Here is a 16385-nt window from a genome sequence, read left to right on the forward strand (position 1 = left end):
TAGACGATTTCTTTGAACTTCGCACATCCTAACTTGTTATTTCTATCTGATTCTGTTTCACTATTTATCTTTTATAGCTACTCTTTTTGCTCTTGCTATTTTTTTATTCTGCATTTTCTGTAAGCTGTTGTGAACTGCAATTTCCCCATTGCGGGACTAATAAAGGTTTTTCTTATTCTTATTCTTATTATTCTTATTCTTATTGTGCAGATTCAAGACTTTAAATTATTGTTTGAGCATCAGGTGATGGCCCTGTATATAGACGATATGAGAATGTCACAGTGATACAGGGTGCTCAAAAAACTTTCAACCTATTTTCATTCAACATTCTATAACCACAACATACAAAGCCCTTATCTTAAAATTTGAGGTGCACCGATCAGGCATAACATTATGACCTAATATTGTGTAGGTCTCCCTTGCACCTACGAAACAGTTGTGACTCATCAGAGAATGTATATTCACCTTCTGAGGGTGTCCTGTGGTGTCTGGTAACACAATGTTGTTAGTGGGGGGTCTTTGAGGGGAGGGGCCTCTGTGGATCATCCCACAGACACTTCTCGATCTAGTGAACTTGTGATGTTCTTCATGTTTTTTTTTTTTTTTTTAGTTGTTCTTAAAGCATTTGTGTGTGTGCCTGTGTCATCCTGCATCCTGCTGGGGATGGTTGCTGCCATCAAGGAGTGTCATTGTTATGGGGTGGGGGTGTCTGGTCTGGTCTAGGTGGGTGCTACATGTCTAAGAAACATCCACACGAACGAATACCAGGTCCAAAAGTTTACTAGCAGAAAAGTGAATTGTCACAAGATGGTCAATGTTATTTACTGCTCCTGTCAGTGTTCATAATGTTGTGGCTGTTGTAAGCTATAAGAACAAACAAGAACAGCAAAAGGAAAAACAACGTCAACCTCGTGTGCATATAAATTAGGCAGACTTTTGTGATTGCTGGTGATATTTAAACGCTGTCTCACTTCCCTAAAAAAAACAGACGTGATAAACAGAATATGACACGACTGGCTCCACTCATGACCACCATCTACAACCCGGTAGGTCTACTGCACATATTAGTGGACAAGAGTATTTGTTTTGTTCAGTTTTGAAAGGTGCAAATGATTGATTGCTGAGCCTTGGATTGAATACCAAAACTACAGCACATGCAGTATATGCAGTACCTCTTGACTTTCCTTTTCAGTCATTTCCATAGGCTTTTTACAGACTCAGGTCACTTTGTAGTGGTGGTTCATCAGATGAAGATAGGTGCAGTAGTGACAAACAAATTGAGGTTATCCTCAGATGTTGAGAGGACTCACTAGGGGCAGGAATAATTAGAGAGGAGTCACAGGTATCTCTGCACCAACATGATTAGAAGTCTGGATGTGACTTGCAAACACAAACTGCTCCATAATCTCCCTAGACTTCTTGCTTCTGTAAGGTTTATCCAACAAAGGTTCAAAAAAGGCAACTGGACTTGTAGAGTTTTCCAGTTGCCTTTTTTGAACCTTTGTTGGATAAACCATGACCTGGATGACTGAGAACCTTCACAGACATTCTGTAAGGTTTCTTCTGCATTACAAAAGCTATTTAAAGGTTTAGCCAGTCCAGAAAGGTTTGCTTCACTTTCAAACAGTCCTACTGCCTGGCCAAAAAAAAAAGTTGCCACCTGGATTTAACTAAGCAAATAGGTAGGAGTCTCCTATTGGATAATTACTGCATGGGTGATTATCTTTCAGCTGACAACAAGTTATTTAACCCCAACTGATGCAATGAGTAGCTTCTCATTTCTTAAACAACCATGTCTAAAGCCACATCCTGTGGTTGCGGAAAAGATGTTTGTCTGTTTGAGAAGGGTCAAATTATTGGCATGTATCAAGCAGAGAAAACATCTAAGGAGATTGGAGAAACTACTAAAATTGGGTTAAGAACAGTCCAACACATTATTAAAAACTGGAAGGATAGTGGGGAACCATTTCATCAGGGTAAGAAGAGAGGCAGATGAAGTGATGCACCCATCATGCCTAGTGTCTACTGTACAAGCCTGTGGGGGCAGTGCTATGATATGGGGTTGCTGCAGTTGCTCAGGTCTAGGTTCAGCAACATTATGTGTCCAAAGAATGAGGTCAGCTGACTACCTGAATATACTGAATGACCAGGTTATTCCATCAATCGATTTTTTCTTCCCTGATGTTCACAGGCATATTCCAAGATGACAATGCCAGGATTCATGGGGCTCAGATTGTGAAAGAGTGGTTCAAGGAGCATGAGACATCATTGTCACACATGGATTGGCCACCACAGAGTCCAGACCTTAACCCCATTGAGAATCTTTGGGATGTGCTGGAGAAGGCTTTGTGCAGTCGTCAGACTCTCCCATCATCAATACAAGATCTTGGTGAAAAATTAATGCAACACTGGATGGAAATAAATCTGGTGATATTGAAGAAGATTATTGAAACAATGCCACAGTGGATGCGTGCTGTAATCAAAGCTAAAGGCGGTCCAATAAAAAAATTAGAGTGTGTGAACTTTTTTTTTTTTTTTTTACAACAACTGAATCCCCATCATGGCCACCCACTCATTCCTCCTCTTATTTCCTCTTATAGTTCCTGTGAATTCTCTAAATGAGATGTCAATTTAGACGTCACTTTAAACCATTTTAGTTCCTAGACAGTGACGATAATAAAATCCCATGTTTGATAAGGAAGTTTATTTCAGGGTAATTGTTTTGCCGTGGTTAATTTTATATTTGCCGCATCTCACATTTGTCACACTCACTTTGTCTCGCACCAAATCTCCATTGTCCGCTGATTGTTGCACTCGTCGAAGAATAGCATCACAATGACTTGTTCTCCTATAACAATAGAAGAACAGAATAGAATAGAATGCCTTTATTGTCACTATACACATGTACAATGAGATTAAAGCCATCACCAATAACAGTGCAACAAACAAAAATACAGTATAAAAAGAAATGAAAAATAGTTTTCCTTGATATTCAGCGCAGGTTCACGGTTATCGCTGATGCTTTTCGAGTCTAAAAAAAAGTCTGTGGTTTGCTGCAAAAGCACACATCCTGTCACCGTCCTTTGAAAAAACAACTGACAACACTCTTGAGTAGCATCATACTGTGGGAGCATAAACATGCAACAGTAGTAGCTCTGTAGTCGTGTTTAGCAGAGATACGGTACAGTAGGAATTACTACTATAATATAGAAAGAATCGTCCTGGTTTAAAGCTTCATTACTATGGAAAACTGTAATAAGACATGGGGTAAGTCAAAAAATTTCTTATAAGTGTGATTTATAAACTGTTAAGTGTTACTAAGAGCCTACGAGTATACTCTATTACAGTGAGAGCTGTATCTAGAACAGCCAGTATTGTTTGCTACACATTAAAATACAGTGAAATCAGTTTTACCCTTCTGACTCTTGTAAGGAGTTCAACCTCAGTCACATCAAGTTTTACTTACTGCAGCAGGCTTGTGTGTGCATGTGACTAGCTTAATAACTGTGCAATGAGGGAAATTTAGATAAATCTGTGTGCTGACCGTAGGAGCTCTAGGAGATCATCTGAACTCTCCGGCGTCAACTAAACAAACTAATTTCAAAAGATGCATATAATTCCTTTGTGATTTTGCATTTCAGCGACTGCTCTTTAGTTTTATAAGCCTTGCTGTGCGGCAACACACTTTGCACTGTGTAGTGACGAATGAGAAACTACCAAGAAAGGTGTCATGAGCAGCTGTCAGTCGTTTATTGTCAAGCTTTGCCTCAATACTTTTTTTGTATTGCTGTGTAATACACCCAACTCTTATCGCTTGACTGTTCAGTTCTCCTCAAATCTTAGTTTTAAAGTTTCTTCCGCTCATGTTTGGTTTTGTTAGTGACCGCTTTTCTGTTTTTACCATTCTCTCTCTCGCCGTGCCCGTTTTATATTGTCGCTCAATGCATTTTCATGCAAGAGTTTAAACGCTGTGGTGCATTTGGCGGTGGAAGGGCCAAACACGTCCCCTTAGGAGCTGGTGGAGGGGGAACTTTAGAAGTGAGTCAACATCGGATGTTGACCAGTCAGTAGGAATTAAACGATAATATTTCTCTGCTAAATGTGTGAGGTGGCGTTCGGTTTGCTGACACGTTTGCCAGCTTTATGTGGAGATGTCCAAAAAAAATCAATTAATACAGATTTAAGTAACTGATGACTGTGGGAACCCATAAAGAAAGAACTGCACCCTATTTTTAGCCCCGGTTAGTCTCTGTGTTCACCCTAAAAAAGAGGCTGTGGTAACACCTTTAATCTGTGATCTCTGCTGTCTCTCTTTATTTTTGTGTGTGTGAAATAAGGTCAGGGTGAAGGACTGAAAGGTCAACTAAAAGGTTCTATATGCATCTGTCTCCCACTCAGACATACATCAACATCCCACACACACATGTGTATGTACCACCGTCCTGAGTCCCACTGAAGCTTTGCAACTTGCGTCTAATCTAAATCTATTGACAACTTCATAATTATACCAGTACTCTAATGATGTTACCGTGGCAACAACGAGGTCAGAAAGTTTAATGAAACTGCAGCTGAGTGAAAGGAGTCTGTACAAATCCCCCAGAGGCCATGTTTAAGTATTTCTCGGTGGGTTAATTAGTTCGGTTCAGTTTTGCCCAAAGGCAAAATGCAACACCGCGTGGAGAACGTGTTCCATATTGTAATGAGATGGCACATCCACGCAGAATGAGCATAAATATTAATGTCATGTTATTTACTTATATTTGCAGCAGAGCGCCCATCATCAGATATTATTACTCAGACACAATTTGTGTTGTGCATACATTTCGTCTGGGCGTCAGACATTTGTAAAGGTACCTAATACACCCTGTCAAACTAAATAATGGAAGGGTGGGACGCCTATCATGTGATGCACAGCAAAACAGAGTGTGAATAATTTATGTTAGTATGACAAGGGCTTCGGTTAAATGAGTTTATTCAGTGCATGAAAATATGATGGTTTTTGAGGTAGGAAATGCTGCTAACATGCCTTGCTGAGCTTGTATTCTTGCAACAAAACCTTGCAATTATACATTTCGCACATACATGCATGAAAATATCTCTGTAAAACCACAGCTCGTGCTGCTGACGACTTAACAGAGTGTAAATCTATAGATTAAGAACACGAGTGCTGTAGAATTTAGGGCCTTACATGGTTTCTCCAAGCTCAATTGGACTGTTCGCTATAGAAGCTTACACCACTAATGCATCAATATATATACATGTATTAATATAATTTATTGACCTTAGTTTCTAAAATACAAACCAAGGGCGATGGTGTTGCAGTGATTGCCAGTATTATGTGTATTTGTGTATGAAATGCGTGCTCCAAATATAATATCTAAAATAGAAACTAAGTGGTTGCTACTGTTGCCTCACCGTGCAAGTGGGATACATCTGATGTTTGTGTCGTCTGAGAGAGCATCCTCCCTCGATTTCCTCCCACAGCATGCGGTTAGGTCAACTCTAAACTGAGCGCACATGGCGTAAATGGTAGACAGTCTAAGTGGGAGTATTTGATGATGGAAGGATAATCAAAGCCTTAAAACACAACAGCGTACAAGACAAACTGCCTGCTGGATTGTTTTATGCGCCTTGTACATTTTCCTTCTCTTACACGAGTCTGAAAGTGGATTCGTTTAGTATTGTTCTACGTGATTATATTAAATGATCCATAATTAATAACATTAATTTTTTTCCTCCAGTCTTGGATCCTAAATGTATTCCAGCTGTGGGATATTTGATCTTCGGGGCTCTCAGTGCAGTGCTGCTCATCTCACTGTGCTTGAATATCTATTGCTGTGTTTCAAAATACTGTTCAGGTAATTAAATTATTTGCTTCAACAAAATAAGCTGAAAATGAATTCATTTTCTGTAGCTAATGGTAAATGCATTGTTCTTTGTGCTGAAAAAGGGAACCGGACAGATCGACGGAAAATACAAAGGTATGTGACATATTATTTGTTTCCTGTTCAAAAGAAAAAAAAAAAAAAAAAGAATTTATGTCAGCCTCAATGAGATGCATTTTAATTTCAATTCTATCCAATTTCCCTGTCTGTATGTCATATTTTAGTCAGAGCTCAAGGCAGATGGAAGAAAACCCTATTTATGGAAACTTAGGCTACAGCACAAGTAAGTGCATTGCATATGTGTTTGTTCACGCTCCTTTATACTGTCCATTTGCACCAGTTCACTGTGAGATCTTGTTGTCCACAGGCGTAGCTGCGTTCACAGAGGGTGATCCTTTCTCGTCACCCACCTCACAGGTAGAGTCACTGTGGCTCGTTCTGTCCATCAGCTATTAATTCACACATTAAACACTCACAGCAAACTTTTTCACAAAAAAAATAATAAAGTAAAGGTGCTTGTTCTACTCTACTGTGCCGTGAGAACATCTCTCATCCCACTTTGTTTCCTCTTCTAGTCCCAAAATCAGGACTGCTACGCCAACCTGACCCTGAAGGCTGCCAGGCCCCAGTCCGGCCCCAGCGCTCCACCGCTACAGTTCTCAGAGGTGGTGCATATAGAGGAGCCGCCGGAGTCTGAGAAGGAGGAAGACAGCAGCACAGACGTCCTCTCCACCGTGTCTGAGCTGTACGCTTCGGTTCAAACTCGAGCGAAAACCCTCGGCGCTGCTGAGGGCGATGAGGGCTACGCCAACCACCTCTGAATCCTGCACAGCACTGATCCTGACAGGACATGGACTGCCTTTCTGCAGCTCGACATTACCACCACAGGATGGCACTGTCTGTTATTATATGAAAAAAGTATTAGCCTTCCGTGTAGTGATGAAGGACACGTCTCACATGTAGATTTCAATGCAGTTTTCTTGTTTTGGTCTTTTACTTAACGGAGATACGGCTTCTATAAGGCATTTTTATACTAATATCACATATTCAGCATGTTGTGTGTATGGTCACTGTGCGTTATTTACTTGATTAATGTGCATGAGTTATTAAATTTTGCTCCAAACGTGACTAAAGACACATCATTATAAGTTTCAGTTATAATAATAAGTTGTGTCTGACGCGATTATACTTCCCTGTGCAGACTTTTCTGCTCGTTTATTAAAGAAACCATAACCCACAAACGTGTTTTGCTTCACAAAAAAACGCTTCTCACGAAACCTGATGATGCAATTGGACAAAGTGAAACGAGTCAATTGGGGCTTTCAAGTTTGAAAGAAACTCTTCCAGGCTTATAATGTTTTTGCAGATCTTTGAGCAAACCGAACTGAGTCACTTCCTCTCCGACTTTAGCTGAACTCTCAGTCATTTGCAGGAATATGTGCAACGAAACAATACATCACCGAGCGAGTGATTCAGATAATTTGTTCAAGGAGATACGGAGCTCCACATGCTAACGGCTAATGCAGCCAGGGGTTAACACGAGATAATCAGCAGATCAGTCTGGTGAATCAGCAATTTCAAAGAGAAATGAAGTTCAATGAGGAGTGACTTCATTCGGAGCGAACAAACTTTTCTTTTCATAATGTGCACAGTGGAAAAAATGTGAAAGTTTTTGACAATTAGGCGCAAATAAGACCTCATGGATCTTGAAAGGGGAGGCCTGGGTTAGTATAGGAAGAGGAGGTTTGCTTTGGATGTGGAGTGGATTCTGCTTGGACCAGACCCTGGATGCTGGTGACATCTGACTGCAGCAGCAGAGGAGAAACATTATTAAATTTGACAGCAAGGACATAATTGGCTGAGTGAGGTCGTGGCAACATCTGAATGGTTAAAGTGGATTATTCATAATAAATCATTCATTCATTTTCTGTAACTGCTTGTCTGGGTCACGGGGGGCTGGAGCCTATCCCAGCTGTCATTGAGTGAGAGGAGGGGTTCACCCTGGACAGGTCTCCAGTCTATCTTAGGCCTAACACAGAGAGACATTCACACTCACACCAATGAACCTACCCAGCATGTCTCTGGACGGTGGGAGGAAGCCGGAGTACCTGGAGAAAACCCACGCAGACACAGGGAGAACATGCAAACTCCACACAGAAAAGAAAGGCCCCAGTCGGCCGATGGATTAGAACCCAGAACCTTCTTGATGTGAGGCATCAGTGCTAACAGAGACAATCTTCTTGACTGAACTTTCACCGAGCTCCAGTAAAAAGTAATTTGAAAATCAGGAATTATAAAAGCAGCATGACATGTTATCAGTCTTTGATTCTAGAGGCCAGGGATCATGAGGAATATACAGAAAATTATTTGACCTGTTTCTGTCAAGCACTGAACGATTTAGGCGAATGAATCTCTTGAACAAGACTGTGATGATTCCTGACGTCGAAAAAAATCTGCTTCGCACATCACTAATGCTCCTCATCCCTGCTTAAGGCCAGCCGTTCTGGCTTACGTTTGCCGCTTGCCACTGGAACAGTGAGTTATTAAGACAAGGTTCGATAAGAATGAAGCATTAGTGGAGTAAAACTGACAGGTTTTATTACTAATAGGTAAACACTGCCTACTTAATATGTGATGTAACAGTAAGCTTAACACATTTTTGAGTGGAGCGGAGCTTTAATGTACTTCCAACATGTCCATAGCCTGACAGGTCAGTCAGTGGTGTAATAAATCAAGATCCTGCTTCTTGCGCTATTAATGATTGGAAGATAAAGATTGGAAATGTTAATGCTTGAACCTGATAAATTACTTATAATTTGAGCTCACCAAATGGAAAAAAAAACAACTTTGTTACAGATTATTATTTATCATTTCTGCTCATTAGTTCAATAGTTTATTCGTTGCGTCTTGGAAGAAAGGTCACCTTGGTCCACACTTTATCACACAGCCCTCATTTCAAATGTCAGCGGGAAAGGACACAGTAATCACTGTGGGCGATAAGAAGTTGTAGTTTTTTCTTTTTAATGATTATTTCTTGTTGCAGGACAGTCGTAAAATTATTTTCCAGCAGAGTGATATAACACAAGACTGTAAGGAAATGACATTCCTTTGTCTGCCTGGTTTTTGTCATTATTTTTTGATGTAAGTAATTTCCTAATTGGTGCAAGATCTAGAAATTGTGCAGTGACCACAACCAGCTGTTTGCGAATACATAAATAAATGAATAATGAAGATTCAAGACTCAAGGTTCTTGATTGTCAAATGCTCTGTAACAATGCCACATCATTACCAGTAATTCAATTCTTGGTGCACAGAACCCTCTCGACTTCACAGAAGCAAAAATACAATAAATAAAATTAAAACAGAATAAAGAAAAGATATGGCAACATAGGATAAATATATAGAAACAGAATAAAGTGGAAGAGATAGATATGAATAGAAATTTGGTTAATGATTCCCTTTGTGCTCCATGTGAAAACGGTCAGAAGTTTAATTTAAAAGACATATATTCATCCACACTAGCAGACTGGTGGAAGCAGGACGCTGGGTTTGTGTTGCGAGTGAAATGTGCACAAATGTCTGTGACATTTGGTGCACACATCAGCGTCTCCTCAGGATGAGACGTGGATGATTACACTTGCTAAAAATCACCATGTTATGTTCATTACTAGCACTGATGCCTCACAGCAAAAAGGTTCTGGGTTTGAATCCACGGGCTGACGGGGGCTTTTCTTTCTGTGTGGAGTTTGCATGTTCTCCCTGTGTCTGCGTGGGTTCTCTCCAGGTTCTCCAGCTTCCTCCCACCGTCCAAAGACATGCTGGTTAGGTTGATTGGTGATTCTAAATTGGCCGTAGGTGTGAGTGTGAATGGTTGTCTGTCTCTCTGTGTTAGCCCTGAGATAGACTGAAGACCTGTCCACGGTGTACCCCGCCTCTCGCGACCCTTCACAGGACATGAGCTTACAGAACAAGATGTTCATCACTGTATCTGCATGCTAATGTTAGCTGCTAACTCAAAGCTCTGTCTCCCAGAGCTGTTGGCATTACCCTTAAATTGGCTTTACTGCTGAGTCTAAGTAAAGCAGTCTAGATACGAACTGAAATCTTCTTCAGATGTTGTAGCCACTCTCACAAAATTATGATGCTGTTGCAAAAGCTGAATCGGAATAATGTGCCATATCCACTTCTGGTCGGATTTGGCAGTAAGAGGCCGACTCAGCATCAAAACGGGTACCACCACTCTGCACGCCCCGCAACCTGCAGTTTACTCTGAAACCACAGAGCTTTGCTTTCCAATTGTCCTCTTTTAGATAAGACAGTTTGCTGACCTGTCAGTTAATAAAAAACACTGGGGATATTAGTTAACCTTTGTAACCACATGTACTTTAATCGCCGCAGGACAAACCCACTCCCCTTATCTGTTATTTGTAATCTATTTAATTTATAAGGTCAAAAATAAACTGATTAGAGAACGCCGTGAGGAAGAGACTGCTCGATGTTGTTCAGCAGAAGTTTTGGCATTAAACAAGTGAAGTGAAGATAAGCGAGATCATTAAGTCAATCCAGGACTGGATTGTGATAGTAGAGATGGATATCGATTTTTAAATACCAATCAAACAGGACAGGCTATGTAAACAACCAAACAATAATAAGTCATCTCGGCCTGTAAACTGATCAGGTGTCCCCCGAGGGTAAATTAGATCGGTCATATACTTCACATCATCTAAGACTCACGTGGCCAAAGCCAAAATAACCAGTTTTATCTAAGTTATATAACGTACAGTTAAGAAGAAATCTACTCCAGATAAACCGTTGAACACAGGTAAACAGGTCAATCTGCAGCACCAGTTACAAAGCGTGGCAGGTACAAATCACACAACAAACACTGTATGTAAAACACAGAATTATATACCATATAAAGAGACTTAGATGTTTGGTGCATCGTCCCCCAGCAGCCTAGGCCTATAGCAGCATAACTAAGGGATGGTTTAGTCCAGCCCTAACTATAAGCTTGATCAAAAAGGAAAGTCTTAAGCCTGACCTTAAAAATAGAGAGAGTGTCTGCCTCCCGAACCCAAACTGGGAGCTGGTTCCACAGGAGAGGAGCCTGATAGCTGAAAGCTCTACCTCCCATTCTACTTTTTGAAATTCTAGGAACCACAAGTAGGCCTGCACTTTCAGACCGAAGTGATCTGTTGGGATGGTACAATAAGGTCTTTAAGATACGATGGAGCTAGGCCTTTAAGGGCCTTGTATGTAAGGAGGAGGATTTTAAATTCTATTCTATATTTTAAAGGGAGCCAGTGAAGAGAAGCTAAAACTGGAGTAATATGATCTCTCTTGCTAATTCCTGTCAATGCTCTTGCTGCGGCATTTTGAATCAATTGGAGGCTTTTTAAAGAGCTATTTGGACAGCCAGACAGTAATGAATTACAGTAATCCAGTCTGGACGACACAAATGCATGAACTAGTTTTTCAGCATCACTCTGAGACAGGATGTTCCTAATTTTGACGATATTACGCAGGTGAAAGAAGGCAGTCCTGGTCACTTGCTTTATGTGCGAATTAAAGGACATATCCTCGTCAAATATAACACCAAGGTTTTTCACAGTAGTACTGGAGGCCAAGGTAATGCCATCCAAAGCAACCACGTGATTAGATAATGAATCTCTGAGATGCTTAGGACCGAATACAATAACTTCTGTTTTGTCTGAGTTTAAGAGTAGGAAATTACAGGTCATCCAAGCCTTTATGTCTTTAAGGCATGCTTGGAGTTTAACCAGCTGATTAGTTTCATCTGGTTTCATGGATAAATATAGCTGGGTGTCGTCTGCATAGCAATGAAAGTTTATGCCATGTTTTCTAATAATCTTGCCTAATGGCAACATGTATAACGTGAAGAGTATTGGTCCTAGCACAGAACCCTGAGGAACTCCGTAACTTACTTTTGTATAAGTAGAGGAATCATTGTTGACATGAACAAACTGGAATCTGTCAGACAGATAGGATTCAAACCAGTCTAATGCCGTTCCTTTAATCTTGATCTCACTTTCAAGTCTCTGTAGTAAAATATTATGATCAATAGTGTCAAATGCAGCACTAAGATCTAGCAGAACAAGTATAGAGACAAGTCCACTATCTGAAGCCATGAGGAGATCATTGGTAACTTTAACCAGAGCTGTTTCTGTACTGTGATGAACTCTAAAACCTGACTGAAACTCTTCAAACAGACCATTCCTGTTTAAGTGGTCACACAACTGATTAGCAACAACTTTTTCTAGAATTTTGGAAATAAAATAAAGGCTGGAGATTGGTCTATAGTTGGCTAAAACATCTGGATCTAGAGTGGCTTTCTTGAGTAAGGGCTTAATTACAGCAATCTTAAAAGACTGAGGCAGTGGTGAGGTGGTTAGCACTGTGTCTAACCACCTCTCTCTGTGTCTGTGTGGGTTCTCTCCAGGTACTCTGGCTTCCTCCCACCGTCTAAAGACATGCTCATTAGGTTCATTGGTGATTCTAAATTGGCCGTAGGTGTGAATGTGAGTGTGAATGGTTGTGTGAATGGTTGTCTGTCTCTCTGTGTTAGCCCCGTGATAGACTGGAGACCTGTCCAGGATGTACCCCGCCTTTCGCCCAATGACAGCTGTGATAAGCTCCAGCAGACCCCGCGACCCTTCACAGGAAGCGGTTACAGAAGATGAATGAATGAATGAAGATTCATATTAATAAAAACTAGTGTGCCATTCGATGTATTAAAACTGTTTTTATTGGGTTTTGGCAGCAATATAAGTGAAACAAAACAACTGAGGGCTGCAGGGAGCAGAAAGCTACCCTGATTCAAACACTTCTGCTGACAAAAATGGTCTAAACACACCTTTTTTTTTAATGCATCTGTCTCCTGTTGTAATTTAATCTCATTAATTATCCATACTACCTTGTAACTCCTATTTACAGTTACCCTGTTTGCCATGTTTACATCCTTTACAGACGGTTTGGAAAGATTTATAACATTATTTTTGTACATATTGTTGTATTGCTCTATTTTTTTGTTTCTTTAAAAGGGTCTTGTTTTTGTGCATCATGCTGCTCACATGTGCCTCTAATTCAAAATATTTCATCATCTCTTTATTTAGCTTTGAGTGTGTTGGTGCAGATTTCAGGTGCCGGCAGGCTGATACCACGGTCTGTTCAACATTAATTCATTCATCTTCTGTAATTGCTTATTCCTGTTAAGGGTCGCGGGGTCTCCTGGAGCCTATCCCAGCTGTCATCGAGCGAGAGGCGGGGTACACCCTGGACAGGTCACCAGTCTATCGCAGGGCTAACACAGAGAGACACTGTTCAACTCTATTTCATATTATATTAGGCTCAATCAGATCATCTAAATCAATTTATCTTTCTTATTTTGGAAAAAGTCTGAAAATAATGACGCTGCTGCAAGCCTGCAATGTTCACATGAAGGATCTATATCTGGAGAGATTCTGCTGAGCTTCTGTTTGGACCTTGCACAGACTGTCGTGCTACCAATCTGTGTTTTTTTTGGGTTTTTTTTTTTGCGGCCGTCTGCCACTATTCTTCTGTAACCTCCCTGCCAAGCAGATTTCAGATGTTCCATAGTTTAATTGTCAAAGTCAGTTTGAAGCAGTGTGTAGTTACTGCACTCACCATCTGTAAATGATCTCCTTTATACTAATATTCACTGAGTTGCCATTATTTATGAATATAGAATAAAGTTGATGAAAAAGCAAGAGGTAAATATGTTTACCTAAATACATGTGAAACACACATTTTGAAAAGAAAAGAGGCATTGATGTCTTTAGGAAATTATTTATTTAAAATAGGAATTACTATAGGAATAATATAATACATTACGCAGTTATATAATTCACAATTTTACTTGTAAAACACCAACAGAAAGATTCACATAACCCGCACCGAATACACAACATGTGATTAAGATCCCTTTTACAGCAGTTAAATTTATCAGTCTCAGTTCTGCAGCACTGCAATGCTTGAGGTAATAATGTTGACTGTTGCTACATGTTGGTTTATTTGTAACAATAATTTAGAAATTGAATTTTACATTAATAGTGACCGTCTGTGTGACTCCTCAGACTTCGCTGTTCATGGCTGTTTTTGCTTTATCATCATCATCACAGCTTATTGGGGCTTTGATCACATCTATGCTTTCAAAGTCAGAGGGCACGTCAAAGAAAAGCTCATCATCAAAGCAGTCCTTGTCGGGCGGCGAAGCCATGAAGGGCAAGTTCATGACCAGTCCGGTGAGGAGCCCGCCAACTGTGGCTGCTGCAATGGTGGAGAAGACGGCCGCGACCTGGTAAAGAGCTTGTTCCTGTGCGGTGCGGCCCAAGCCGGCCTTCAGCCCCGGAATCAGCTTCTGCAGCTCAAGCAGCTTTGGATCTCCCTCGGGTGGTGCTCTGTGGGAAAAGATCTGGTACATGCTGGGCCCGTAGGTTTCCTCGGTGGCGAGCAGGATGGCACAGATCCCCGCTGTGGATGATATGAGGCCGGTCAGCCCGTGGAGATTGTGAATACCACACTGGTCTTGGATCCTCATGCGTTTGGCCAAAAAGGGGGTCAGGTACCTGTAACCGAAGAAGCAGGCGGTACAACCCATGATGCCCAGCAAGTACGCACCAGCAGGGGTAATCATCATGTCCACCGAAGCCCCGACAGTGACACCACCGGCCAGAGTCACGTTCTGAATATCAGCCATTGTGAGCTTGCCTCTCTTATTGAACAACGCGGAGAGTGCAAAGGCAGTCATAGTGGACGAGCTCAGACCTATAAAAGTGTGGAGTATCGCTCTGTGTTGGTCGTCACCTTTAAATGTGAGAGCAGAGTTGAATGAAGGCCAGAACACCCAGAGGAAAAGTGTCCCCATTACAGACAGGATGTCAGATTGGTAACTAGTGATCTCTTTAGGGTGTCCATCGTTCAGTCTGGGCCGATACAGAATAAATGTCACCCCGAGACCAAAGTAGCAGGCAAACAGGTGAATAAGAATAGTGCCACCTGCGTCGTTGATCCTGATGTATTTCAGCACAGCCCACTCTGTCACAGAAAAGACGGGGATCTCCAGCAAAGCCATGACCAGGAGCTGGACGGGGCTGGTCTTCCCAAGCACAGCCCCGAAGGAGATGAGCACCACGGCGCAGGCAAACTCTGCATTCAGCAAGTTGATCACCCCCAGGTGAATTTTACCACCATAGTAAAACTGGAAGAACCCTTGAATCAGGATCGCCCACTGGATTGCGAATGTAGCTGTTAGAAAGTTGAAGACCATACCGCTGAAGCCGTAGAATCGGAAAAAAGCGAGCAAACAGCCGAAGCCAACGAAGATCATCACCTGCACGTCAGCAAAGTAGGGGTAGTCGCGGTACAGGGAGTTCTCCATGGGGTTGGTCGCATTGTTTTGCAGCTTAGCATCTGCATTGTCGTCGTAGGTGACAAACGCGGTGTAAAGAGCTACAATGACAACCTCCAGCACTAACACAAGCACTGGCAAGCGCACCCTCAAACTTGTAGACGCATTCATTTTAATGCACAGCTCAAGCCCGGCCAGATTCTCCCTGTGGTCCAACTACACCCCTTTTATACTTCTTGTTTTTATCAGATAAGAGCTGCTAGTAGGATTGGGCAAAGAGCACGACCCCGTGCAGGATATAATTATTTATCACCTCCACTGAGGACTTTAATCCCTCAGATTTTTCAGCCTCACCATTTCTCTTTTCCTGCCGTCTTTCACACAGTCACAGTCCTGTTTAAAGTTTCATTGATATGAGTGTAAGAAGAGGCCTTTGTTCATAATAAGATTTATTTTTTTTTTTTGGTTTAAATGTGCTTTAGAAACATTTCTAAAGTAAAATACGTAATTTTACCAAAACCAGCTTTATATAATTGGGCAAAGGACATTCTCCATGCAGAATTACTTTTGTATGTCTCTCAAATAAAATAATACAACTAATAAAAATGAGAGACAGTCCAAAGCTGCTGCTGCAAGAACACATACAAGCAGCTCTTTGGTGGAAATAGAGTCTCTAGAAAAAAAAAAATGTCTGAATCAGGTTGTAAGAATAATGTTCATTTATTTCATTTTTATTTTTTTCCTTTTTTTGATAACAGCATCTAAAAAGTGGGGAAAACAAATGTGTGAAATGGTGATAATCGGGAGAGAACGAGGTTCTTGTGCAAGAGACAGAGAAACCTATGTAGTTATCATAAACCTTTCAGTTTAAAAATAAATAAATAAAAGGGAATAAGCTATAGATTAAAATGAATAATAAATTCAGTTCACTTAGGTGTCATGTATTAATGAATTTTAGAAGAATATTCTAACGTTAACCATTACAGACAGTACAACAGATCTTAAGAGGCAGGTCACATAAAAGGAGGGTTATCTGGAACTATATTAACTAACTGATATAGTGGAAATTTTACATAAGGCAAAGATAGCGGGCAAATATGAATACATAATAT

The 16385-nt window shown here is 40.9% G+C and overlaps 2 protein-coding genes across 2 annotated transcripts; one reads left to right on the top strand and one right to left on the bottom strand.

The window, feature by feature from the left end:
- The first annotated feature begins 2996 nt into the window (after nt 1-2996).
- On the top strand, nt 2997-7575 carry LOC311487508 (signaling threshold-regulating transmembrane adapter 1-like). Its single transcript, XM_084543806.1, has 6 exons — nt 2997-3267; nt 5742-5858; nt 5951-5981; nt 6110-6168; nt 6253-6302; nt 6461-7575. The coding sequence occupies exons 1-6, from the start codon at nt 3243-3245 to the stop codon at nt 6704-6706; spliced, it is 528 nt and encodes a 175-aa protein (XP_084399932.1). The 5' UTR covers nt 2997-3242; the 3' UTR covers nt 6707-7575.
- Nucleotides 7576-13995: 6420 nt separating this feature from the next.
- LOC311487356 (ammonium transporter Rh type B-like) lies at nt 13996-15656 on the bottom strand (the record flags this gene model as incomplete). Its single annotated transcript, XM_084543609.1, has 1 exon — nt 13996-15656. Exon 1 carries the CDS (start codon nt 15442-15444, stop codon nt 13996-13998), a length of 1449 nt encoding a protein of 482 aa, XP_084399735.1. The 5' UTR covers nt 15445-15656.
- Nucleotides 15657-16385: the final 729 nt, after the last annotated feature.

This window comes from Chelon labrosus (genome assembly GCF_963514085.1).
Source record: "Chelon labrosus genome assembly, chromosome: 4".
Taxonomy (NCBI): domain Eukaryota; kingdom Metazoa; phylum Chordata; class Actinopteri; order Mugiliformes; family Mugilidae; genus Chelon; species Chelon labrosus.

Excerpts from the sequence above, each read along its gene's own strand:
- LOC311487508 (XM_084543806.1), top strand. The coding sequence starts at position 3,243 with ATGGAAAACTGTAATAAGACATGGG. Across the intron at positions 5,982-6,109 it reads GATCGACGGAAAATACAAAG|TCAGAGCTCAAGGCAGATGG; the intron begins GTATGTGACATA and ends GTCATATTTTAG. Across the intron at positions 6,169-6,252 it reads AAACTTAGGCTACAGCACAA|GCGTAGCTGCGTTCACAGAG; the intron begins GTAAGTGCATTG and ends TGTTGTCCACAG.